The 25332-nt window shown below is 42.8% G+C and overlaps 1 protein-coding gene across 4 annotated transcripts in view; it reads left to right on the top strand.

The window, feature by feature from the left end:
• Positions 1 to 25332, top strand: part of EXOC6 (exocyst complex component 6) — a 319253-nt gene that overhangs the window by 237403 nt on the left and 56518 nt on the right. For all 4 annotated transcript variants that reach the window (XM_073555856.1, XM_073555853.1, XM_073555852.1 and 1 more), the window contains 2 exons: positions 14431 to 14572; positions 24902 to 24975. In XM_073555856.1, the coding sequence (XP_073411957.1) occupies positions 14431 to 14572; positions 24902 to 24975 (216 nt within the window). The remainder of the gene's footprint in view (positions 1 to 14430; positions 14573 to 24901; positions 24976 to 25332) is intronic.

Here is a 25332-nt window from a genome sequence, read left to right as displayed (position 1 = left end):
GCTGGTTAATTGTGTTGCCGATTTCAGTCCGACGTCAAGTCTTTGAGTAGTAAGTAGCTCAATGCAAAACAAATTAGCAGATTGTAGTCATATTTCTCATCCTATGTGCCTTGACTTTCCTGAATGCAGTCCATAAATCATACTGACTGACACACTTGTGAATGATGAAAGCTGCTTTTGAGGCTGCAAGCGGGAATCTAGAGAGCGTGGAGACCAGGAACGTGAAGGTGGCATGGAAGGATGCATATGGCTGACCTTTGGGGAATTTTCTGCGGACTTATGTCTCCTGACCACAATTGTTCTCGGAATGAAAGCTTTTTGGCCACTATAGAAAGGACTGAGGATGTCAGCAGATTCCCTTTTTTCCCCAAATTCCTTTGAAATATTAGACGTAGTCGAAGGGGCTTCTTTCTATAAAACAACAGGAGCTTCTGCCTTCCTAGAAAAACCTATAGGAAATCGAGGACATAGGAAGCAGGTGCCATCCTTCACACTCCCTTCCACGTTGAATGTCGTCCTTGTAATTGGTAACATATTGTTGTCAGATTAATTGGTAATCTATATATTTGCCCCAACCCATCGAACTACATTTTAGAAATTAACTGGGTTTCAAAAAGAGGTTTGCCATCTTTATTTTAGACCTAACGAACACAGGGGCTAATGGAGGCTCTTAAAGAGAACTTATCCCCTGTTTGGTGGTTGCCCTTTTTATTTAAGAATGGAGTGATCTTTTTTTTTTAAATATCACTTATTGACAAGAGGTCCCTAATGGACCCGACCTTGGGTCTGAATTGTCAGGTTATGGCATACCGTCATTGCATCATCATTTTTTTTGTGTGTTATAGGTCTTGCAATTTTTTCTTTTTATTCTTTTACATTGACCCTTATCTTCTTATATTTGCCTACTGACAGATACAAAACATTTTTTAAAAATAATTATCTATTACGGAACAACAAATGACACTTTATTTAGTCAATTCTTTTACATACAGTGGGGCAAAAAAGTATTTAGTCAGTCAGCAATAGTGCAAGTTCCACCACTTAAAAAATGAGAGGCGTCTGTAATTTACATCATAGGTAGACCTCAACTATGGGAGACAAACTGAGAAAAAAAAATCCAGAAAATCACATTGTCTGTTTTTTTTTCCTTTTATTTGCATATTATGGTGGAAAATAAGTATTTGGTCAGAAACAAGCAATCAAGATTTCTGGCTCTCACAGACCTGTAACTTCTTCTTTAAGAGTCTCCTCTTTCCTCCACTCATTACCTGTAGTAATGGCACCTGTTTAAACTTGTTATCAGTATAAAAAGACACCTGTGCACACCCTCAAACAGTCTGACTCCAAACTCCACTATGGTGAAGACCAAAGAGCTGTCAAAGGACACCAGAAACAAAATTGTAGCCCTGCACCAGGCTGGGAAGACTGAATCTGCAATAGCCAACCAGCTTGGAGTGAAGAAATCAACTGTGGGAGCAATAATTAGAAAATGGAAGACATACAAGACCACTGATAATCTCCCTCGATCTGGTGCTCCACGCAAAATCCCACCCCGTGGGGTCAGAATGATCACAAGAACGGTGAGCAAAAATCCCAGAACCACGCGGGGGGACCTAGTGAATGAACTGCAGAGAGCTGGGACCAATGTAACAAGGCCTACCATAAGTAACACACTACGCCACCATGGACTCAGATCCTGCAGTGCCAGACGTGTCCCACTGCTTAAGCCTGTACATGTCCGGGCCCGTCTGAAGTTTGCTAGAGAGCATTTGGATGATCCAGAGGAGTTTTGGGAGAATGTCCTATGGTCTGATGAAACCAAACTGGAACTGTTTGGTAGAAACACAACTTGTCGTGTTTGGAGGAAAAAGAATACTGAGTTGCATCCATCAAACACCATACCTACTGTATAGCATGGTGGTGGAAACATCATGCTTTGGGGCTGTTTCTCTGCAAAGGGGCCAGGACGACTGATCCGAGTACATGAAAGAATGAATGGGGCCATGTATCGTGAGATTTTGAGGGCAAACCTCCTTCCATCAGCAAGGGCATTGAAGATGAAACGTGGCTGGGTCTTTCAACATGACAATGATCCAAAGCACACCGCCAGGGCAACGAAGGAGTGGCTTCGTAAGAAGCATTTCAAGGTCCTGGAGTGGCCTAGCCAGTCTCCAGATCTCAACCCTATAGAAAACCTTTGGAGGGAGTTGAAAGTCCGTGTTGCCAAGCGAAAAGCCAAAAACATCACTGCTCTAGAGGAGATCTGCATGGAGGAATGGGCCAACATACCAACAACAGTGTGTGGCAACCTTGTGAAGACTTACAGAAAACGTTTGACCTCTGTCATTGCCAACAAAGGATATATCACAAAGTATTGAGATGAAATTTTGTTTCTGACCAAATACTTATTTTCCACCATAATATGCAAATAAAATGAAAAAAAAACAGACAATGTGATTTTCTGGATTTTTTTTTCTCAGTTTGTCTCCCATAGTTGAGGTCTACCTATGATGTAAATTACAGACGCCTCTCATCTTTTTAAGTGGTGGAACTTGCACTATTGCTGACTGACTAAATACTTTTTTGCCCCACTGTATTCCTGTTATGAAATAGGTCATCAATATCGGGGTGGTGGGTGCCCGACACCTGGCACCCCAACCAATTAGTTGGACGAATGTAAACACAGTAAACAGAATTGCAATATGTAGAGGACCCTGTGGGTGCTGCAGAAAATCTCCTCCACTCTATTGCATAGGAACTGTTGTTCAGTACCTGGCAGAAGCCACTACACCTTGAATGAAACTGTGTTTCCAATGTTTTTACTTCTGGCCACCCCCAAAGTTTTGTACCAAGTGATCAATTGGCGTGCATATTGTGGGACTCCCATTGATCTAATATTGATGACTGGTCAACCCTTCTTAAAAAAAAAGTCTTGAAGCACCACTCCAGGATTTTTTTTTCCAACACTGGAATGGTGCTTCTAATCTACGGTCCTTGACCATAGTCTTATACTTACCCTTCACCATCTTCACCTTCTATCGGCGCTGCTTCGATACCGCACCGCCATCTTGCGATCCCCAACTTCTGAGCAGCCGAAAGTCAGAAGTAACAATCACAAGCTCTGGAGTGGTACCTTAAAGTTAGTAATTTCATAAATACTTTGGGACTAATATTGATTTTTAGTTATATGGTATATTATTGTCCTACAACTGGCTCATGAACCAATCGGCTGGATGGATGTAAACAGAGTGAACAGAATTGCAACAAGTAGAGGTCACTGTGGGTGCTGCAGAACATCTCCTCTACTCCATTGCATAGGAACTGTTCTGCAGGACCTGGCAGCAGCCACTACAAATTGAATGAGACTCCGAAATAAAAGTACATATTCTACCGGTTCAGTCATTGTTCAGCTTCTTTTGGAAGACACTTTAAAAGAATAAATTGTGTTATACATAATCGAAAGGCAAAGTAGCAGCAAAGATATTCAATGTTGTATTTATACATATATATTTTTTATTATTGTGTGCTGTGATTACTATGTTGTGCCAAAATAGAGCTGTCCTCTAATCTGTGGTCTGATGAATGACGGGACAGTGAATTATTGCTCCTTCTCGCAATGCGAAATAATGAACTTGTGTTTCTGGGTAGAGGTTATGGAGCACCGTTATGGGAAGGTTTCCTAAACACGTGGCGGGCCACCATCATAATTATTGTCCAGATCTCCTTTGTGTTAGAGTAGGTGCTCAGGCCCCGCATGTGGTTAATAGCACAGAGGCTGGAAGGGACCTGTGCTGAAATACAACCATCAATCACTGTCATAGAAGTTAGAGACTTAGAACAATACTACTGTTAATGTATTAAAAAAAGAAAATACTCTATATGAGGGGGAACGAGGGGCACAATGACTTCATATGAGCTTGTAATGAGACTGATGACGGAGCACAGAGTGAGCCGGTCATGAATTTCTACATATACCCCCCAGGGTGCGATATATTGCAAAGCTATTCTGACTTCATTTACCTTTGCCTCCAATGTATCACTATATTCAGCTGGGTTTCCATATATCGGTTGTGTCCGGCTAGTGGTTTTCGGACACAATTGATGACAATGTTGTGCACTGGTCTGGTGTTCACTCCATGCAATGTTTTTGCATCTGGTTGTAGCAACAGTCACGTACATCAACAGATGCATTGGATGATAGGGAACATTCCTATAAAAATCCCTTGAATTAGTTCCAGCATCAGTTTCCACTTGGAGTTTCACTATAGCACTAGAGGGAATAAAAAATAATTTATATACATACAATATGCATGTAATATTAATTAACGCACATGGACTGTTAAAAAGTGATCATTTGGGAAAAAAATGTAATGGTGCATTTTCTGTTGTCACAGACACTTGGAAATGAGTATTATACAAAGGATTCTATGACTTATAAAAATATCTTTTTTTGAGAACTATGTTAAGATAATAGCAGTCACATGTTTCGAACCTGTATTGCTTTTAAAAGGGCCATTGCTGTAAAACCTCCGCCTATAAGTCAGAGGAGAGAGTCACTATTTGCTGTCTTGCTCGTTTCTGATCACCTCTCCTCGAAGAGAGGAGAAAGAAATGTACAGGCTCATCGAAATTCTGTCAGTCTATACCCCGTCGGATCTGAGGAGAGCGGAGCACAGCCGATCGGAAACGAAGGAGTACAGCACTTAGCTTCATTTTGGAAGCTGGACCCCCACCGATCAAAACTTCTGATGCCCCGCTAAGACAAGTGAAAAGTTGTATAAGATAGAAGATAACTTTTACAAATGAGTCTAGAGCAGTGGTTCCCAAACTCCAGTCCTCGCGGACCCCAACAGGTCATGTTTTCACGATTTCCATAGTGTTATACATGTGAGAGAATTCCTGATGCCTTGATGATGCTTCCATCTCCTGTGAAATACTAAGGAAGTCCTGAAAACATGACATTTTGGGGGCCGTGAGGACTGGAGTTTGGGAAACACTGGTCTAGAGGATGCACCTCATCATTGTATTTACCGTATGTATTGCTATATTTCCAGACAGAACTTCCACCAGCGATGGCAGCCGTCATTGAGGAATGGGTCGTGTTCCTGAGATTACCTCTGTAATCATAGCATTGTCAAAATGAATAAATGATGAACTGCTTTTAAAGGGGGTCTGCCAACAGGTTCTCGCCATCTATTCTGAAAGTGACATAATGTAGAGACAAAGACCCTGATTCCACTGATGTGTCACTTACTGGGCTGATTGCTTTAGTTTTGATAAAGTCACTGTTCTATCAGCAGGAGATTATCACTAGAGGACTAGTAAACCTGCTGCCATGTAGTCCTGCATATTCATGAGCTTTGTATAACTCCACCCCCATCACTGATTGGTAGCTTTCTGCCTATGTACAGTGTACACAGAAAGCTGTCAATCAGTGGTGTGGTTAGGGTTAGGTGTGGTGTGATCAGGGTTATACAGAGCTCAGCATTCAGAGAACTGGGAGATTTGCAGCAGATAAAACAGGGATTTTATCAAAACTACAGCAGCATACCCAAGTGATATATAGCTGGATCAGGGTCTCTGCCTGATTTTGAGGATACAGAATAAGTAATTGACTTGGGTTCTTACTTTACTAACTTTCTTACATTATAGTAATAACATTTTTTTTCACGGATTTTGAAAACAAAATCTTCTCTTTTGATTTTTCTGAGATTGAAAATATGTAGAAAATTGTTGAAAGGTTTATTGGACCCTGTTGATAATGTGGGTTCATTACTTAGTTACGGGGGTTCATTATGTGGGTTCATTACTTAGTTACGGTATGTACTCACAGATAGCCGGTGTAAAAAACAATCCAGTTAGCCATTTAAAGGTATCAACCACTGAGGACTCTCAATTAAAAAAAAATCCATTTGCTCATTTTTTTCCTATTGCTTTTATGACACCAATGTATTCCTCAGAACTGCATAGAAAACCGTTCCTGTTCCTAGTGATACTGAAATTTGGATTTTTGTATCTCATGCACTCACTTTCACAAGACGCCAATTCACTTTTTAGTCCAGGTGCCCATAATCCAGAACTAGCAGCACTTTGGAGGCAGCGCATGTTCGCTGCGTCCAAATCGCTGCAATCTATTGAGCGCAGGTGTCATGATCCAGGACGGGATTTCGCTTTGACCCGTCCTGGTTAGACTATGGGTTAATTGTGCTGCCTCTCTCTGGCAGAAGGAGGCTATTTAGTGCTCACTGGACCTGGGTCCGGTGTCAGTTATACTCCTGCCCGCGGCTGAGTTAAGTGACCTCTTGTATACGTGTGCCTTGTGCCTGATATCTTGCTTGCTTGTTCGGTTGTGATCTGGTTCTGTCCCTGTTACGAGTTCTGCCTGACCCTCTTGTACTGCGCTACCTCTCGTGTATGACTCTCTGCTTGTGACCCGACTTCTCTCTGCTTGTCCCCTTGGTACCGTGTCGCTTTCTTGTGTATGACCTTTGGCTTTGTCTGACTACCCGTCTGTTTGTCCCTTCTGTACCTCATTTGCCCGTACTGCTGTGACCTCTGTTTTGCCTGACTCTGAGTTGTTGTATGGTGTCCTGTCCTATCTGAAAACAGGACGCTAAGCCCGCCCCCTTGCAGTCACATGACCATAGGTCCCGTGCCAGATCATTCAGTTTCAGTGTCTGCAGGTCCTACGCCTCTTTACCTTCCAGCGCTGACTGGACCCTGACACTATTAGCCTGAAGCACGCATGGTCAACTCTGCTGCCCTGTTCCACAGGTATCTTTTAGCACTGCTTCTGTACTCAGGACACGCACACTGGCTCTATGAGCAAGTGCAGTGCGGTGTCTCTGACATTATAACTGACCCATACCATTTTTTTTTTTTTTTCTCTGCTCCCATTCACCTGTGTGTGTGATGGATGCTATGCACACTCTTTCTGAACAGGTTAAGCATCTGACGCAGATGTCTCAGAAACTCTTTGGAGAACAAAGAGTCCTCGCTCAGTCTCAGCAGCTGATCGCCGACACTGTGCAGGGGGTTCTTTCATTGGGGGCTCGGGATGTTACATTAATTTCCCCTGAGTCTCCAGTGAAGTTACCAGATACCTTTTCTGGAAATAAAAATGACTTCAGAGTTTTCAAGGAGGGCTGTAAGCTTTTTTTTTTCCTTAAGACCACACTCTTCTGGGGATGAAAGTCAGAGAGTGGGGGTCATTATGTCTCTGTTAAGGGGAGCCCCCCAAGCTTGGGCTTTCTCCCTTCCTACCACGGCCCCTAAGCATATGACTGTGGATGCATTTTTTTGAGGCCCTGGGGCATATTTATGATGAGCCTGATCGGGTGCGTATGGCTGAGGACAGGCTGATGAATGTTTGCCAGGGGAAACACTCAGCCGAGTGGTTTTGCTCAGAGTTCAGACGCTGGGCTGCTGAGGTCTGCTGGAACGACGCCGCTCTCCGGGGTTGTTCCGTAGAGGCCTGTCTGAGCATCTGAAAGACGCCTTGGCTCTCCACCCCCCACCTGATGCCCTGGAGGAAGCTATGACACAGGCCATCCGAATGGATCGCAGGTTACGGGCAAGGGGAGTGATACAAACCGAGACACCATTATTCTCCCAAGGAAGGGGAGCCAGTTCTTCATTGAAAATCACGGAGATGGGAACCATCAACCTTAAGGAGGAAGAAAGGAGACAACGGCACGTGAGAAAATGCTGTGTTCACAGTGGCGAGTCTGGACATTGGAAAAAGGATTGCCCCTCCCGGCCACTAACCAACAAGCGACTGAGCCCGGGTGATTATCGTGGAGGTCACCCAGGCTCTCAGGTACCCTTTTCTGCATTTTCTAAAATGTCATTTCAAGTGGAACTTTGTTGTGGGAGTGTCTCCACATCCACTTCTGCCTTCGTGGATTGCGGTTCATCATTGAACTTTATTGACTCTGACTTGGTGGCCAGGTGTAAGTTAGGGACAGTTAGGTTGGAGACTCCGATTCACCTTGTTGCTATTGACAAAACACCACTGGTTAAGAATGAGATTGTGTTTTGTACTGAAGAGTTTCTCCTTAAAGTGAGTTCCTTACATCAGGAACGTATTTCATGTTTTGTAATGAACAACCTGCCTGCGGGACTAGTGTTGGGGTTCCCCTGGTTACATCTGCATAATCCTGTGATTAATTGGGAATCTCGGGATATTGTTAAATGGGGTCCCTATTGCTCTGAGAAATATCTTGTTTCTGTGTCTGTGTCGTCCGTGGGTCTAGAAGGCATTCCGGAATGCCTGATAGATTATACAGACGTTTTCTCCGAAAAAGAGGCTGATGTTTTACCACCACACCGCCCATTTGATTGTGCCATTGACCTGGTTCCAGGTGCTAAATTGCCCAAAGCCCGCCTGTATAACCTCTCGGGTCCGGAACGGGCTGCGATGAAGGAATATATTTCCGAGAGCCTCCGTAAGGGACATATTCGTCCTTCTGTTTCTCCTGTGGCGGCAGGGTTCTTTTTTGTATAAAAAAAGACGGTGGTTTGCGCCCATGCCTTGATTTTCGTGAGTTAAATAAAATAACTGTGAGGAATACTTATCCCCTTCCACTTATTCCTGATTTATACAATCAGTTGTCCAGAGCTAAGTGGTTTTCGAAATTAGATCTACGGGGAGCGTATAACCTTATCCGAGTCCGGGACGGAGATGAGTGGAAGACCGCTTTTCTCACTACTGAAGGGTTGTTTAAAAATTTGGTCATGCCCTTCGGCCTGACCAACGCTCCAGCGGTCTTCCAAAATTTCATAAATCATGTGTTCTCCGATTTGATTGGACGTTTTATGGTGGTGTATTTGGATGACATTTTAATCTACTCGACTGATAAACAGGCTCAGATTGGTCATGTTCGGGCAGTTCTCCAAAGGCTCAGGGAGAACTGTCTTTTTGCTAAACTTGAAAAATGTTTATTTTTTGTTCAGGAACTGTCCTTTCTGGGTTTCATCGTGTCTGCTGAAGGGTATCGCATGGATCCTAATAAGGTGCAGGCCATTCTCGAGTGGGTTCAACCTTGTGATTTGAAGGGTCTGCAACGTTTCCTAGGATTCGCTAATTATTATCGGAAATTTATAAGGGGGTTCTCACAGGTGGTTAAACCCCTCACAGACATGACTCAAAAGGGGGCCGATATCAAGAATTGGTCAACCGCAGCGGTAGCGGCATTTCAGTTTTTGAAAAAATGTTTCATGTCGGCCCCGGTTCTTATTCAACCGGACCCCTCTGAACCATTTATTGTTGAGGTAGACGCCTCAGAGGTGGGGGTGGGGGCGGTATTGTCCCAGGGACCCGCCACTTTGACCAATTTAAGACCTTGCGCCTTTTTCTCAAAGAAGTTCTCTCCTGCGGAGAGAAATTATGATGTGGGGAATCGGGAACTTCTGGCCGTAAAGTTGGTAATCACGAACCACAAAAACCTAGCTTACATTGAGTCAGCTAAAAAGTTGACTCCCAGACAGGCTAGATGGTCACTTTTTTTTTCCCGATTCAACTTCTCGATCACTTTTCGACCAGGATCCAAGAATATCAGAGCGGATGCGTTGTCACGCAGTCTAGATCCGGTGTCCCCCCCGGAACCTCCATCCTCCATTCTTCAGCCTGGGGTGGTGGTGGCAGAGGTTTCTAATGTGTTGGAACGGGAGATTCGAGAAGCCCAGGCTCTTGCACCTCCAGCTAAGCCGGTGGACAAACTTTTTGTGCCAGCTCAGTTTCATCTCAAGGTCCTCCAGGAGTTCCATGACTCAGTTCTGGGTGGACATTCAGGGATCTCAGCGACCCGGAAGGCCATTGCTAGAATATTCTGGTGGTCTTCTTTAGCCTCTGATGTTGGGGAGTATGTGTCTGCGTGTGAGGTTTGTGCCCGTGCGAAAACTCCCCATAACCGGCCGGCCGGGGAATTGGTACCACTGCCAATTCCTGAGAGACCATGGACTCATCTGTCCATGGATTTCATCACCAACCTTCCCCCTTCCAAGGGCAATACCGTGGTCTGGGTCGTAGTGGACAGGTTTAGTAAGCAGGCACATTTTGTACCTTTGGCAGCTCTACCTAATGCGGAAACATTGTCCAGATTGTTTGTGGAGCATGTGGTGCGGTTGCATGGGGTACCCCTGAATGTGGTGTCTGATAGGGGAGTGCAATTTGTGTCCAGATTTTGGAGAGCTTTTTGTAGGAGGTTGGGTATTGGTCTGTCCTTTTCATCCGCCTACCATCCAGAGATTAATGGGCAGACTGAGCGGACCAATCAGTCTCTGGAGCAAATTCTGCGTTGTTTGACCTCAGCCCAACAGGATGATTGGTGTTCTGTGTTACCATTGGCTAAGTTTGCATTTAACAACCGCACTAACCAGTCTACGGGTACATCTCCATTTTTTTGCAATTATGGGTTTCATCCTCATTTTGGAGAATTTTTCCGCTTGAATTCTGGGTGTCCTGGGGCGGATGAGACAATCCAGCGGTTGGGGGAGGTATGGCGGGAGGTCCAGAATAACATTACGAAGGCCCAGGACAAATTTAAATTTTTTGCGGACAAAAAACGATCCGTGGGTCCAGTGTTTCAGGTCGGAGATAAGGTATGGTTATCCACCAAAAATATAAGGCTCAAGGTCCCCTCTGCGAAGCTTGGACCCAAGTTTATAGGTCCCTATGTAATTACCGAAGCAGTTAACCCGGTGGCTTTTCGGTTGAGTCTTCCGCCATCTCTAAGGATCCCTAATGTTTTCCATAAGGCCCTTTTGAAACCTGTGAGGTCCGGTGGGGAGGGATCATCATCTTCCCCGACACCGATTTTGGTAGATGGGCAGGCTGAGTACGAGGTGGAACGAATTGTCGACTCCAGGTTGGTCCGTCGCGCCCTTCAGTATCTGATACATTGGAAGGGCTACGGTCCTGAGGAACGCTCGTGGGTTCCTGCTCGATCAGTTCATGCGGATCGGTTGATCCGAGCCTTTCACGCCAAGTACCCTGAGAGACCTGGGGGTCCGGTGGCCCCCCATTGAGAGGAGGGTACTGTCATGATCCAGGACGGGATTTCGCTTTGACCCGTCCTGGTTAGACTATGGGTTAATTGTGCTGCCTCTCTCTGGCAGAAGGAGGCTATTTAGTGCTCACTGGACCTGGGTCCGGTGTCAGTTATACTCCTGCCCTCGGCTGAGTTAAGTGACCTCTTGTATACGTGTGCCTTGTGCCTGATATCTTGCTTGCTTGTTCGGTTGTGATCTGGTTCTGTCCCTGTTACGAGTTCTGCCTGACCCTCTTGTACTGCGCTACCTCTCGTGTATGACTCTCTGCTTGTGACCCGACTTCTCTCTGCTTGTCCCCTTGGTACCACGTCGCCTTCTTGTGTATGACCTTTGGCTTTGTCTGACTACCCGTCTGTTTGTCCCTCCTGTACCTCATTTGCCCGTACTGCTGTGACCTCTGTTTTGCCTGACTCTGAGTTGTTGTATGGTGTCCTGTCCTATCTGAAAACAGGACGCTAAGCCCCGCCCCTTGCAGTCACATGACCATAGGTCCCGTGCCAGATCATTCAGTTTCAGTGTCCGCAGGTCCTACGCCTCTTTACCTTCCAGCGCTGACTGGACCCTGACACTATTAGCCTGAAGCACGCATGGTCACCTCTGCTGCCCTGCTCCACAGGTATCTTTTAGTACTGCTTCTGTACTCAGGACACGCGCACTGGCTCTATGAGCAAGTGCAGTGCGGTGTCTCTGACAGCAGGTGAATCCACATGTATTCACTGAATACATCCAATCCAATACATCCAGTACATTCTATTGGTGTAATTTCTCTTGCGGAGACTCATGATATTGACATGCTGCGGTCTGGAAAGATGCACCTCATGTCAGTCTCCATGGGTGAGTATGATCAGGAGGGTTTCCAACTAGAGATGGGCGAATCCTTACTGTAAAGTTCAGGTGCTGAACTCCAAACACAGACGTCTCATGGAAGAGAGACAGAGAAAGAGAGGAATCTATGGGGTTTTGTTTCAACTTCAGGTACCTGAACCAAACTATGGACTAAAGTTTGGTGGACCCCGACAGATCCAAACATCCACGGGTCCGATCATCCCTTCTTCCATCAGCCATCCATACCTATATGACCATATGTCACTTTCTGATGTCCCTTCTCGGTGTGAATACGGTATGGCGGAGGAGCGGTTTGTTCAGCAGAACGTTTTGTAGTAGTATATGTTTCCCGAAAAGTATAATATGGGTATTGGTCTCAGTGTTTAGACCACTGTTGTATGAAAAACTTTCCAAAAAGTTTTTTCTTCTTCTATAATGACTTAAACTGTGCTTCTCTCTGGGGGAAAAGAGAAAAAAAAAGTGTGTTTGTTAGAATTTCTCTTGACAACCTATTTGTCAGCCCATGCTCTGATTTCATTATCATTGCAGAACAAATAGGAGCCCGAGCTTATCTAATGGAGCAGTACATTAAACTAAAATGCGCTGGTTGTTCCATTAAATCAAAATGACATCGCCATTAGGTATCGCAGACATATTACAGTGTAATTAAATGAACTGGGGACCATTGATTTTTCTTTTCCTTTTCGTTGTTTTTGTTCTTTGCATACATGGATGATGTTCTTTTGTTGGGGGTATGGTGGCACGTGTCGTCCTGTAATAACCATTTTTTTTAACGTGTCACTTTCTCTACAGTAGGGTTTCAGTGAGCTCGAGATGTTTGATTTTATCTGGAATCCTTGATTCTCATAGTAGAAAAGTAGGGATTGTTGTTATGAATAGGTCACTGAGGATGGCAGGAATAGGCTAGGCCACCAGGAAACTGGTAACTCAGCGGATTGCAGACCCCTAATCCTGACAACACAACTAGCAGTAGCCGTGGAGCGTACCTACGATGCCATAGACGCCTCGGCACAGCCGGAGAACTAACTAAGCTTAAAGCAAGAAAGGTGAAATCTAAACTGCCCCAGAGTAGAACCCCAAAGGAATAGACAGCCCCCAAACATATATTTTCGCTGAGACAAGATGAAGTACAAACAGGCAGAAAATAGACTGAGCAAATGATGGGGCCCAAACTGTCTAAATAGGATAGGAAAGACACTGTCTGCAATCGTGCAAAAACCCTAAAAAATCCAACAAGTCTGATGTACAAAAACACTGAGGTCTCACAACCTCTCCCCCACTATATCAGCATTCTGGTGTGAACTGGCAGCAAAGCAAAAGAGACTAATATAACAGGGGACTGAACAAATTGATGCAAGCTGTAACATATGGAGCGGGGTTCAGCACTGCCCCAGCAGGGAGCACGCTGAACCCTCACAGCAAAGGAGAAAGAGGCAAAACCAGATCAAATGCAAAGGATTAGCAAATGAACAACTTAACTGAAAAATGCAGGATCAGGCAGGAGACAGCAGACCTCAAAATGCACAGGAAGAAACTAATCACCAGCAGCAACTGAGGGAAGCCTGCTCACTTATATCCTCCCAGTCAGTTACCCCTGATTTCCAATCATCGTCGTCAGGTGGCAAACTTCTGTCAACCAGGCCAGCTCCACTACCCGCAGTAACCACCAGAGGGAGCCCCGACTCAGAAGTCAGATCAAGAGAATTCACAACAGATTGTTATACCTGGAGTTGTGACCGCTAGAAACAGAAACCACTGGAAAAATATAATTACTGTCAGTGGTTAAAGGGAATCTGCCAGCATATTTTTGCTATGTAATCTGAGAGCTCCATAATATAGGGGCTGAGACCCTGATTACAGCGATGTGTCACTTACTGGGCTGTATTTTGTTTCAATACAAACAGCGTTTTATCAGCAGGAGATTATCACTATAGGACAACTGGCCTCGTGTCTCCTAGTCCAACCCTGCCCCAGCTTTTCTTAGCAGCTCTTTGTCACTATACAACGTACACAGAAAGATGTGGTGTGGGCGCGAAAAACAGAGAACATTGTGATTCTGTCATAGCTGCTGCACACAGTAAACTAAGTGACACATCACCGGAATCAGGGTCTCAGCCCCAACATCATACAATCTCAAAAACGTGACAGATTCCTTTTAAGACAGATGCTTCAGAAATGTACAAACAACACAATATAGGTCTATGAGATCATTTCTGTGGCTAAAATATCTCCATGTATTAGTACATTATAATTAGGAAGTAAAGTAAGTTATTAAACATAATAGTGTATAAATGGGTCCCAATGGGTACACCTTGTGGCAGTGCGATGGTTGCTATGTCTTTTTGATCAAAATACGGTTAACTAAGTACCCTATGTTATTTATATGTACTATTACTATTTACTTGCTGTAGGGTATTTGTTCATTTTGTTTTTTTCTTGAGTTTTTGTCTGTGTGTAAATGTTGATATGGTTTAAAATAAAATAGAAAACTAAATATTAATTATTGCTTATTTTATTCTTTTCTTAATTCAGGGGAAAGTCGCCCAGACAGCGTGCATGTCGGCCTGCAAGCATCTTTCCACATCGCTAACACAAATGCTACTGGACAGTGAACTGAAGCAGATCAGCATGGGAGCCATTCAGCAATTCAACCTGGATGTTATCCAGTGTGAATGTGAGTGTAATGACAAGTAGCAGATTTCTGATCGTGGCACGTAGATGGGACTTGTTGTATCCAATGACCACATACATGGCAACAGTTCCCAGAAGATGCAGTACTCAGATATGTTATAGAGAGCACTGTGTTACGCCTCTGGCAAGGTGTGAGGGGACTCAGGCATCTGTGCAGTGAAAAATGAGAAGATGTAGAGCTATACACCTTCATTCTCAGGGACAAGAGGACAGATTTTTCCATTATTGTGATACATGACAGTTGGTGCTTCTAAAATTCTATGGAGAGGGAGGAGCTAAAGGAAGACACAGACACTTTACCGTTCCAGTTCTCCATAGAACTTTATGAGCATCAACTGTCATCTCCTATCACAGTAATGGGATATTCTGCAATCACTAAAGGGAGCTTTTACCCGTGAAATGAAAATTTCAAGAGTGAAAGGTCAGTCCAGAAGGAGAAAAGAAAATCAGGTTTCTCTGATAAAATATATTACAAAGTCTCTGATTTTCACATGTTTTTATTGATTTACGGAGAAAAAAAAAAAAACTCTTTAATACAGCCGTGTATTCAACCCAAAAGAAACATTTGGATGCAATCTACTCTAGATCGTCACAGTTTCTAAATCTATACAGAATGAAATATGTATATATATATATATATATATAATAAAATGAGCAAACAGAATGTAACTGTTAAATCTCCTGCTGATCCACTGACACAGCGCCCGTTCTTTGCTGCAGTCATCACACGCAGACAAAGGGCCTGTTCACACCACGTCTTTTTCAGACGAGTGAATCTGCTGGAAGATGCTTCATGAAAAGTGCAGCAAGTGTTTTGTTTTTGTTTTGGTTTAGTTTTTTTAGAATTTCTTGAAGAGGTTAAAAGACACCCAAAAGTCTGAATATATGAACCACAAGTTATATCTACTTAGAAATGTTAATGATAAGTCTTTTCCGCATTTTCTGGGGGTTTCGGAGCAGACCCACATGAAAAAGACACTGCGTGCACAGACCAAAACTTGTAAACTTGGCAGAGGACCACCAGAGCGTTGGCATCGGAACAGCGGACATCTAGGAGCACTGCTTTGTTTTTGTCTAGTTTTATTTTATCACATCTGCGGTGTTTTTTATTCTCTCTCATTTAGGTCCAGTGTCTCATGAGTTCTCAGATTTATAAGAAGTGTATGATAGACAAATTGCCGCAAGAAAAGTTTATTGAGAAATTTGATAGTAATGCTTGAAATTACTTATTTTGTATTCACATATAAATCCAAGGGTCATTTATTTACATTTCTTAATATGTTAAAGACAACTTTAATTGGAAAAAATAGTCAAAAAGAACCGCTTTCTTAGGAAACACAGTGAACAAGTCACAAAACGTTGTAAGCGACAGACTATTTCATGTGTCGTATTCCATAGCGCTGTCCTCTTCCACCCCGGGCATGTGACATTGGAGCTCTTTGAGCAGTAGTCAGAAGGACTTTCCAGAAGGAAAACTCACCGCTCTATAGGATTCGCCAGTCTTGGATGGAATCTGCACATTGGACATGTCTATCTACAGTAAGAGGTGCTGAGCAGATTGCTAGGTAAAACCTTTGCTTAGGAGTCCACTGATTGGCCCTACTTAGTGATTGACAGCTATTTCTGTATGTACAGTGATATAAAGGCTGTCAATGCAGTAATAGGACCACCCACTGGACTCCCAGGCTTAGAAAGAGTAGGGATTTAAAGGGAACCTGACAGCGGATCCATAATACTGCCTGATCCAGGGGCAACGTGTATCAGACACCGGCTGTATGATTTCAGGTATTTTTGTCTTATAAATGTTATAGTATTTCATAGAAAAACATACTTTAAAAGCCACCTAAGACCAAGTAGCACAGGAGACTTGTCAAAAAGGCGGGTCCTCAGCAGTTTCTCTCCGCCCACTGCCAATGATTAACACAGGATAGACACATGCAGGGGGAGAGATCCGTCACTCAGTGGGAACTTCTGGGAACCCACCTTTTTGACAAGTCACCCTTGAGGCTTGATCTTCATGGAGCTTTTAAAGTATATTTTTCTCTGAAATGCTGCAAAGTTTAGGAGTAAAACATACCTGACCGAAATCGTACAGTCAGTGTCAGATACATGCTGCCCGTGGCTCAGGCACCATGTAACCTGCTGTCAGGTTACAGCAGATCAGGGACCATGTTCGATATTAGAGTTTCACTATAAGAGAAGATCTGCATCTAACAACTGTAGAGAAAGTAGATCTTCTTTAGAGAAGATGTACAACAGAGACAACAGTTTGAGAAAAAGAAATTTGCCAGATCCCTAGTCGGTTACATTAAATAGTACACAAACGCCCATCAGAAATCCATAATGGAAACTGGGAAATTTCAAGAGTAAGATAAAATAGGTAACAGGTAAAACAAGAGACACATTGGATGATGGAGAACTAAAGAGGAGTAATGTGGGCGGTTGAGTGTTTAAATCAAAGAGAAGATACCGGGGATGAAATAAAAGTATCCTGGAGGGTAGAGCTGGTAAGGTGGATGATTAAAATAGTGTGAAGAATAGGGCATCGGAATAACACGCTCCCATTCCTGGTGGTCAATATGTGTGCAGATACGGAGACAATTTGCATCTAAGCTATGCAAAAACATCTATGTGCAGAAATTAGACTTGGGTCTTTGGTAATTTTTCCGCCCAAAAGCCCAAAGTATAACTTCTTAAGAAGAAATTTCAGAGATTGCAAACTTTTTTTTGCAGTTCGTTATGTCCTATTTTATGGCAGTCTTCATACCATTTGGTGATCATTGAATTACTGGGTTTTTAGGGCAACATCTGCATTGAGTTTCGATGTTCTCCCTGGATGTAAATAGGTTTCCTCTGTGCACTTCAGAGCTTCAGATTCTCATCACATTTCAAAAACATTCTGAGATGTCAATACTCATCCTATAGAAATCAGCCCTGGTGTAATAAAGGTAATTTTAGTCTTTTACAAGTGTGAAAGTCTCAGGATCTCATCTCTGACCCAAAGAAAGTGGCTTAGATGTATTATTTCTGAAGCATGCTCATGCCAGGGCCACCAATCTGTTGTATACTAATGGTTGACGAAACACAATGTGTCATTGTGTGATATTCCCCAAGGGGACTTTACCCAAGTCATTCTAAGCCACAGTAGACGTGTCAGGTTTTCTACAGGCATCAAACTAATGAATTATGCCATGAAGGAAATGTAGACATAGTATATGGGACAGCCTAGGGAGTATCGTCATCTATAGACTCCAAAGTTTTCCCGACAGTGCCATTGGCCTGTCGTGATATCAAGACGTTGTGTGCCCTCCTTAGACATGTGTTTCCAGACAGACTGGCGACTCTTGTGGTCAACGATTGGGGTTAGAGGCCGATGTGAGTGGGTGGAATGGGTATTTACTGAAACATTCAACAAATATTTTGGATTTTTTTCCTATACGGTTACCTGTTAATGTCAGCAAGTTTGCTTCTTGAGTAATGACCAGACATATATTAATAAATACGCTGAGCAGTTTGGGTAAAGGTTGAACCATAAAGCCTTTCTTCGAAAAAACGGATCTGAAATGTAACCTCTACTGATCCAACAACAGTTAATGCAGAGTCATAATAATCACATTTTATTTTGGTCAAGGCAAAACAATTTATTTTTAACTTTTATGAACACATTTTACTTCATAGTAGGCAGCATTGTTGTTCTGCAGCTCTTGGGTCTGGGATGTAAAGATGAAGAAGAACAACATCTACATTACATTTGTATTTTTTCCCTGTCTATACATAGGTTTCATTTGACTTTTGCAGTTGTTTGCCCAATTTAAAAATGTATAAAGAAGTCAAAGACAGCCAGGTCCTATAGAGAAACATATTTATTAACGATGATTTACTCTAATAGATTAATAGACCATGAACAAAGGGATGAAGATGCCCGTACACTTTAGAGTTTGTTAGCCTTGTTTAGCTTTAAAGGGGTAAATGAGTTAGGGGGTGACTGTTTATGCATGTAAGTCTCTCCTGTGTAGTTCATCGGAGTTGTGAATGATGTTTACATAATACACATAATACCTATAGTTTTCAATGGAAAAAAATTAAAGGGATTCTGTCAGTAGGATCAACTCTCCTAAGCCGTCCTTATGGGAATGTAGGTCATAGCAAGCTAAATAAAGCGATACCTTGATATCTGCGATCCAATATCTTGTTCCAGAGGAATTCACGTTTTTCTTAATATGTAAATGAGCTGTTGAGATCTATGGGCCGGACATAGATATGAGATTCCTGAGTGTGTCAGGTCCTCACTGCCCATGTGCCTTCCAGCTCACTTTATCAACACCCGGGGTCCGTGTGCCCACCCAGACCTGGGGCTTAAACAATGCACCTAAACTGGTGATGTTGACACACCCATAGTGCTGTTAGCTCTGCTATACTGCCTCTTCCCCCACACTGACTGTATGAGATGAAAAATGAAAAAAGTTAGTTGTTGTCAGGCATAGGTCTGCAGCTCAAATGTGTTTGTAATGAGACCAAGTTCAGTTCAGCTATACTGTGTACTATGTTAGTTGTAGTCAAACACAGCTCTGCAGTGAGATCAGGAGAGCAAACTGTCAGCCAATACATGTCTCATGTTCTGGAGGCAGGGAGATGAGTGTCCGCCCAAAGATCTTAACTCCTCATTTATATATTTAGAAAAACATGGATTTTTCTGGAGTAAGATGTTGCATTGCAGAAATCAAGGTATAATTTTATTCAGCTTATACAGACAGCTTAGGAGGCCTGATCCTGACAAATTCCCATTAACAAATATGGTCCCTCCTCTCTGGCAGGCTGATTATGGTAGCAAAGAACCATGTACTCCCAATAGGTGGGAGCTGAAGATGAGGGTAAGAAAAACTATCCTTCACATGTTTCACATCCTTCACATGTTTCGAACCCTGACTCCTGGAGCTTTAGTTCTTAGTCACATGAGCAGTAATTCAGGAGTCGAGGTTAGATATACCTAAAGATTCCCATGATGTACTTTACTGTTGGCTTTAAATGAGACTGAACAAAATTGGCCTTTTTCTTACTTTTTTTTTGGACGAGTGCCGGATCTGTCCTTAAACAAGTAGCAGTCATGGAAGAGGAAGCTGCACCTATCAAACATTAATGGCACTCTGCAACTAAATGTGTTCTAAAAGAATAATAAGCCATAAATGTCTTAGATGGTAATACCCCTTTAATTTTTATTGAAGCCCCTGGAAAAGGTTTTTCTATCACAATGTGGCCCTCGGACCAGAAGTTGTGCACCCCTACATTAGATGGACGGCTGGGCCTGCCAAAATCATCAGATTTTGGTTACGGTTATCCACCCTGCATTGCTTTTTTTCGAAGCCATACATCCCCTTTAATTACACGGAGTGATTCCGACATTATTTTAATGAGATGAAAGGATTGCAGTTCTTACTACTCCTAAGGAACTTGAACATCGAGCCAAAACGAAGACTTTTAATCCGATTCATCCAATAAATGGAAAATACCAGGCAATCAACATTTCTGACTTAGTCAACATGTGACGGCTTTATTCTGCTGCTTCATTAAAACATAGAAAAAAATATCCGACGTACAAAGCGCTAATTGACACATGACTGATTGTAGATGGCCATATGGACCATCCTGAAGCACCGAGACAAATAACATCTTTCGATATCAGCAATATGTTTCAATAATTGCTGGTTAATTGCAAATAACGAGGCTTCTGCTGATGTATGCTACCTCGAAACTGACTCCGCGATGGTGAATGTTCTCCTACAAAGCGTCGGGGAAAAGTAACAACGTGATAAGAGAATACAATGAAGAGCCTCCTATTGTTCTAATGACAGTCACATAGGAGCAGATCTGGATGTAAAAGCTGCTTTTATTGTTGGATTTCATTCATAAGGTCTGTCAGGCACATTCTGTGCATCCCTGTGTTCCTCGTGATTTATAACCTTTCTCATCGGGCCTCCTCCAGCTTTTCTCCTTTGACATTTTGGGATTAATGGCTACATTGGTGACAGTTCCATTAGCACTCAGAGTGTGCAAATAACTCACAAATGGCAGGTAGCTTCCTATTGTATTGATAAATGGCTTTTTAGGTTTTACAGACCCAGGAGGGGCGGTTGTGTTCTACAACATCCTACATTTTAATGTGCAGGCTTTAATGACCGCGCAACTGGTTTTCCGTATCATTATTTCTTAGTATGGAGACTGCAGTAAAGGGAAGTTTCAAAATGTGGTGATTATGAGCCTTTAGTCATTATGAGCATTTAGTCATTGGATACTATTAGTGATGGCCACACCGATATCATATCTGAGCATCATGCCAACACTCGCCAAGAATGTGACTCAACGTAGTGATCATACAGTATGAACTATTGAGATGTATCATACTGTGTACAGCAAGACAGCACGGTTTAGGGTTATCCCCATCATTAAAAATTATCGGCTATCCAAGGAATAGGTAATGCCTTGCTGATCAGTGGGGTCAGGCCGTTCCCAGGAATGGGGTTATGAAACTTCCCGTCAGAATGGAGCAGTGGCCGCCCATGAGCGCGCTCTCTCCATCAGATAGCTCAGCGCTGTAGTTGGCTATGTTCGGCAGCCCCATAGAAAATGAATGGAGAAGCGGTGGACAAGTGTAGGCACTGCTCCATTAGGAGGGGGGGCGTCTCGTTTCCACAAGTTACCACCTATACTTTGGATAGGTGATAACTTTTAATTTTGGATATAACCCTTTATATTTAATCTAAAATAGTGGGGTAAAATAAGTGGATTTTGTCTTGTTCTTAGACTCATTTGTTGATTATTGACACAGCAGCTTGCATAGCATAAAAAGCCGTTTTTTGCTGGCTCGTTGGGTGATTGCCACCATGTTTACACAAGGCGAAAATCGATGATCTCTCGATTGGATCATTCAGGCATTAAAATCGTATTTCTCGGCAGCACGGTGTCCGGTGTAAAAGGAGATGTGCTGCTGAGAATGATTGTTTTTCATGCGCACTGAACAATTGTATTCATGATTGCTTTTTGCCGATAGGATTCTGGTTGACGTGTCTAAACAGGCCATTAATCAGCCGTCGATCGCCTTGTATGTAGCTGATTAACCTTAGATTAACGTCCACGATTAGCAAATGTGAATAGGCCTTAAGTTAAAAGGGTTCCTCAGTTTCGGGATGGGGCTGAACTGTGCAATATCAGCTGTTGCCCATGGACAAGCATAGTGCCATTTCTTGAAACAAAAGCTGGATGCTCATTTTGCCCTAGTGCAGTATTTATTATACCCCGGTCGATGTATATTTCGGAACACAGTGGAGGGCTACACAAGGTTATATCTTTATATAGTACAAAAAAGAAGGCTGAATCTGTAGATCATTTATTTATTAAACTTTACTGAAAAAAGTATTAATACGTTGTCATGAGGTCATTCCAGTTGGATTGACACCTCTCTTGGCAGATTTGCCCCCAGACTATGTGTCCCATTTATTAGCTGCATAGAATGAGGACAGGTCCGCTCTCCTATTTGCTCTACTGGCAAAAAAAAAATATTGTTCAGTTTTCCTAATAAGCGCTATATAATAAGTAAAATCATAGTTTTGAGTCTGCTTCTTTTCCAACTAAATATATTTTTCACCTATATAACAAAATAGGTGATAAATATTTGATTCCCAGGGGAGGTCTGATGACTTCTGAGACCACCACCGATCTTGCGAAAGGGGTCTCAAAATTCCCTGTATGAAAGCAGTGGCCCCCTGCTCCATTCACTTTTATGAGACTGATAGAGCAGACGTACATTCATGCGTGCACCCCACCATTCCAACCACATTGGGGAAATTTGGTACCCCCATTTCATTTTCATGCTTGTTGGGGTCCCAGCAGTTTTATTACCAGCTATTAATCATTTATCACCTGTGGATAGGTGATACATGAACTTAGTGGGACAACCCCTTTACTAAGTGCAGAATCGTATATTTTCTGTAGTATTATATGGTGATCATGTAATACATAGTAGTGTCAAGTCTCAAGGAGAAGCCGTATCTCTGTTGCTTGGAGGGGGCTTGTGAGTGTTGGAGGCCAAGTTGTGAGGCTCGTGTCCTAATAAGGGTTATATATCATACATGCCATTGTATGACAGATTATTTTCTTTTTCATACACTTTTTATAATGTAAATGCTTTGTGAAAAAAAGGAAAACCTTTTCCAATCTTCTCCATTGGCTTCCAATATAGTGAAAAATGCCATCAGCTCCAAATCTCTGTTTTTATGATGACTTGTAATGCAAGAATGCATTATACATTATGAGTCAAAGCACGGCCAGGAAATATGACAGTCCAAACTGGAAGCCGTAATTTATGATGTGTTGTGATGGCATTCATAAGGGCAGGTGTGTAGTGTGAAGAATAAATTAGGCATGGCCATCTATATGGGAGCGATCGCATGATTAGTCCCTCCCCAGGGTAGGATAGAAGGCAGAGAGGATGCACTTTTGTCTTTCTTGTGTCCCGTAAAACTTGAATCCTTGGTTTACTGCTGCCGTGTTCCTCTGCTGCGATTTATTACGGCCAGACAAGATCTGATCTGACAACTTCGCACTATGGAGGTTGCTGCTGCCGCATGTCCATTTATGACCGCTTCTCATCCATAAACTTGGAAAGTGTCTATATATATTTATTTCTACACTATGCCATCAACATACAGTTGTGTCACAATAATAAAAATCCATTGCATCATTATCAGATCTGCGTGGGCACCAGATATCCTCATATACTTGTGTGCTAGACGGCAGAAGTGGCCTCCTTTTTTGTATCTGATTTATTTTGAGAAACCATGATTGCTTCCTGGGGTCTTCATGGCCCTGGATTGGATCCTGGTCCAGGACGTTGCATTATAATTGGTAGCGCTACCAATAATAGGTTCAAGTTACGCGCCACATCACCTCTCCAATGCATGTTTCGCGTCCTCTGCTTCCTCAGGGTGCATTGACTCAATTAATTGACAGTGGCCTCTCCTTGCTTCACCATAAACTTGAAAGCTTGGCGCCAACCTTGGAGAGAGGAGAAAAAGCCACAGAAAGCCCCCCCCCACACACACACACACCAGTTTCTGTCACTTCCTAAGGTGAGAAAGCAAATGGATTGGGTGCTGCAATACAAACTTCCTGATCCTTATCTTCCCTAACATCACCTGTATGGAAACAGTCAGGAGACCTTCATGCACATTGGATCATTGGCCAGTTCCTCCACGATTGGCAAGCTTGGACAACTTTAATATGCATATCCACTCGTAATAGATACTGACATGCATTGGACTCAGTGGAAAGTAAAGCTATCATCAAGGCTTTATTCTTTGGTTATGACACTCGATGATAATACAAAGTGCAAATTAAAGCACCCAGCGAGAATTGTATGGACAATTCCACAGTTGACAGCTGGTACAATTTAGGTAATCCGATCACATTTATCTTCCTTTTAAGATTTTTTTTTCATCCTACAGACTTCAAGAACCTCCGTTGGAAAAAAAAAATCACTGTCCGGACATCTGTATGGTGACATCCACTTTAGACGTATAGAATAGCATTCCTCGCCGGTGCTTAGAGGCTTACACCACACTTGCATGTTAAGCTCCCTCCCACCTCTGAGGGTATCCTCCTTAATGACGGTCTCACCAGAGGTAGACTTTTCCAAGGAGCAGACGCTATAACAAAAGCAGATGTTTCAAATATGTTGACAGCTTCAGAATTAGTATCATCGAAAACTCTCCTGTAATCGTTCCCCTCGGGGCATCAGTAAGCTCTCCATGATCGTAGCTTGTTGCGCGCTTTATACTTAAGGCAGAGAAGCTCTTGAAAATCGAATGTAATTGAGAGAAGAAAAGGCGCGTAAGTGACATGTTAAGAATACAGGTATAAAGTGGGATGAGCAGTAATTGATGAGAATTTTACAAGCGACTCATAACAAATGAAGTTATAAAGAGCAACATGGAAAACGCCTTTCATGAAATATTACAAGTAACAGTGATCACGATTGTTGATGGTTTCCTACTTTAAGGATTTACAATAATACCCCCTTAAGTCATCTCACCTTTGCTCCATGGACTTGACTCGACTTGCAGGCTGTGCCGATTACGTGCTTCTGGTCTCATTCATATGACTGTATTTGCCGCCATTATTTGCCTCGTTGTTTTGAATGTTAGTCATTTCAGCCGCATGTTTTATTCTCCAGTTGTTAAATCATAGAACCATTACAGTCAATTAAGGCAAATAAATGATGAAGCTTCTTATGTAAAATTCTATCAATTTGCTTTTTCAGTGTTTGCAAGTTCTGATCCAGTCCCCGGATTCCAGGAGGATACGCTGCAGTTGGCATTCATTGACCTCAGACAAGTAAGTTGTGTTTTTATTCAAATGTGATTCTTATGTCTCTGTGGGTCGTTGATCTGTCATTGTAATTTCTACATGATGTTAAAGGAAACCTAACATAAGATTCAAGGGCAGCGCAAGTCAGGCGATGGTGAATGGGGTGGGAATTAGCTACCGGGTACCTGCTCGGAATACTCATCTTAGACCCATAGTCCCTGGCCGGGTATTCAAAGTATGTTGATGGTGATGTGGCTCTTGCAAATTATGTAAATTGCAAAATTGCACACAGAAGGGTGTACTTACCAGATGGTAGACAGGACTAGTCTGGGGAAATCAACTCTCCACCAGACTAGTCATGGGACATTTATATAGCGATACCAA

The sequence above is a fragment of the Dendrobates tinctorius genome, unplaced genomic scaffold (assembly GCF_039654945.1).
Source record: "Dendrobates tinctorius isolate UK_male_01 unplaced genomic scaffold, ASM3965494v1 ptg000230l, whole genome shotgun sequence".
In the NCBI taxonomy this organism is placed as follows: Eukaryota; Metazoa; Chordata; class Amphibia; order Anura; family Dendrobatidae; genus Dendrobates; species Dendrobates tinctorius.
This window is presented reverse-complemented; position numbering and strand designations above follow the sequence as displayed.